This window comes from Penaeus chinensis, chromosome 28 (genome assembly GCF_019202785.1).
Source record: "Penaeus chinensis breed Huanghai No. 1 chromosome 28, ASM1920278v2, whole genome shotgun sequence".
NCBI classification, from domain to species: Eukaryota; Metazoa; Arthropoda; class Malacostraca; order Decapoda; family Penaeidae; genus Penaeus; species Penaeus chinensis.
The window spans coordinates 20,077,253-20,079,752 of record NC_061846.1 but is presented as its reverse complement, the minus strand read 5'-3'; the positions used below and the strand labels follow the sequence as shown (position 1 = coordinate 20,079,752).

The following is a 2,500-nucleotide window of genomic DNA, read 5'->3' as shown; positions in this document are numbered from 1 at the left end:
TATGGATTGTACCTATTCATCTAAGTTATTCCATGAATATATCATCCGGCGGAAAAGCTGTCAGTCCGCAATAAAATTTATTAAATGTCTAACCATTTAATTAATTTCTGTCCATACGTCTTACTAGGCTACCTCTGCCGTGACTGGTTCCTTGTGTAGCATGATGTGTGAATGTCATTAATTATCTCCAGAAAGCAGCATCTCAGCTATAAAAGGGAATTACCACGCGGGTGAAAGACCCTAACCATCATGAACAGAACGACCTTGAACGACCTGGTTAGCCTGTTCTTCTTTGGGGTTTACAAGGTCATCACGATGACGTCACTTTATCCGTGAGCAATATTTTTCTCTTCTGGTTGCAAATTGCGTTTAAAGATTCGCAGTTTGTAATTTGTATTTTATTTGAAATGATAAACACGCACAAACATACAAACACTTACACGTACAAACACATACACACACGCTCGCGCACGCACATCCCAAAAGGAGAAACATAAAAGTGAACATATGAAAAAATAGACAAAATTAGATTTAGAAATGCTTGCATATCTTTGTGTATATACGTGCACCTACAGACACACACAAATATATATATATATATATATATATATAGATATATATGTGTGTGTGTGTGTATACAGGTACATATGCACACATGTGTGTATGTGTGTGTGCCTACGCATCTCTCTCTCTCTCTCAGTATATATATATATTTATATATACCGAGAGGGAGAGATAGAGAAAACAAATACAGAGAGAGATCCAAGCTGAGGGAAAAGCAGTCATTGCATCGACCATTTCGATGACAGGCAATTTCTAAACTGGAAAAATGCAAGATAAATGCTTCAGTGAGCCGAGCAGCTAGTTTTTTTTTTACCGAGTAAAGACGGGATTATTGTCAAATGATGATAGCAAAGGAAAAAAAAAATCTTACAACGGAAGGAGTGAAACTTTCTTTAGTTAGAAGCTTGAATGAAGACGTGTGGGTATGTATATATGTATATTTGTGTTTCTGTTTGCGTTACGCTGCCCTGGGGCCTGGTGATTACCTGGTACTGGGGCCTAATCATTACCTGGTACTGTGACGCTAATTTGAACCAATGTGTTCAGGCTACATTTGCACGGAACCAATGAAACCAAAGCGTCACCTTTAAAGCTTAAAATACCTTCCTATAATGTTTAGATTTCGTCCTAAATTAAATGTAATTCCCATCTCAATTTTCATTCCCATCTTTGTATATAAAGATCTCTTAGTGACAATTTAGAAGTGACATGATATTTAGTCGTTTTCCTTGCATGCCTATTCAACTCGGAAATATTCTTTTCCACATTATTACATGCAGATAATGGAAGAGGGAAATGATACATGGAAATCAACCGCATTTCATTTACTTCAAGTCGATAAACAGCAAGATCGTCTATTTTTCTTCAGGAATGACCCCGAAGAGGGCGTTGACGGAGTCGAAGAGGGTCTCGGCCTGGTCGCAGGGGAAGGCCTCCTCGGGGTGGGCGCAGGTGAGGGACTCCTGGCTGAACACGGTCTGGTTGCCGCAGAAGAAGGAGAAGTGGGCGGTCTCGAGCAGCTCGCCCAGGTCGTCAGCGACGGGCAGGCACACGTGGAACACTCGGCAGTCGCTGCTGACGTCGGCGTAATAGCCGTAGCTTCGGCCGGCACAGTCGAAGGCCTGAACGGGCTCTGCGCCGAGGACGTCGAGGTAGCCGTCGGAGAAGCGGAAGGCGGAGTTGGCGGCGGCGACGCCCGCCAGAGCCAGGAGAGCTGCGAGGACCTTCATCGTAACTGAGAGGAAAGGGAGAAATAGAATAAAAGAAATAAAATCACATTTGTCGCGAATATTCAGTACACACACTCACAGATATGATGCATATGTGTGTGTGTTTGCATGTGTATTTACACATACACACACGCACATATATATTATATATATGTATATATATGTACGTATGCAAACACACACGCATATGTGTGTGTGTCCATATATATGGACGTATGACTAAGCACAACATAAACCTGTATCTGCTAAAACTCCGTCCACCTCGCCAGATGCTAAGATCCGGTTTTCTATGCCGAGGCGACAATGACCTTGTTCCTCACACTTACTGGCTGTTCGGTGTCGGTGTCTGGCGAGAGAGTGATGCCCACGAAGCGCTCGTGCCCCTTATATACTTTCCTTTCCACTTGGTATGCAGCTGAAGGTGACGCGTAGTGAGTTAGAGGTAATTACGCGCTTCTTGTCGGAATAAACAGGGAATGTAATGATAGGTTATGCGTATCGTCCATAACCGTAGTACGCGGAAGACTTCATAATGTATTTGCGTATTTGGATATCACATATCATAAGCTGTATTACGTATCGAATATGTTTGAGTGGGACACTGGTCTAGTAAACGTAAGAAACGACAAAATTATATTATAAAGTTACTTGGCCAAGAAATATGTCCTGATTATATGACAAGATTTTAAATTGGTATTTTTCAAATA

General features: G+C 41.8%; 1 protein-coding gene across 1 annotated transcript; it reads right to left on the bottom strand.

Moving 5' to 3' along the window:
• Nucleotides 1–1,373: 1,373 nt before the first annotated feature.
• LOC125040262 (U-scoloptoxin(01)-Cw1a-like) lies at nt 1,374–1,793 on the bottom strand. Its single transcript, XM_047634819.1, has one exon. The coding sequence runs from the start codon at nt 1,791–1,793 to the stop codon at nt 1,419–1,421; it is 375 nt and encodes a 124-aa protein (XP_047490775.1). The 3' UTR covers nt 1,374–1,418.
• Nucleotides 1,794–2,500: the final 707 nt, after the last annotated feature.

Excerpts from the sequence above, each read along its gene's own strand:
- LOC125040262 (XM_047634819.1), bottom strand. The coding sequence starts at position 1,793 with ATGAAGGTCCTCGCAGCTCTCCTGGCTCTGGCGGGCGTCGCCGCCGCC.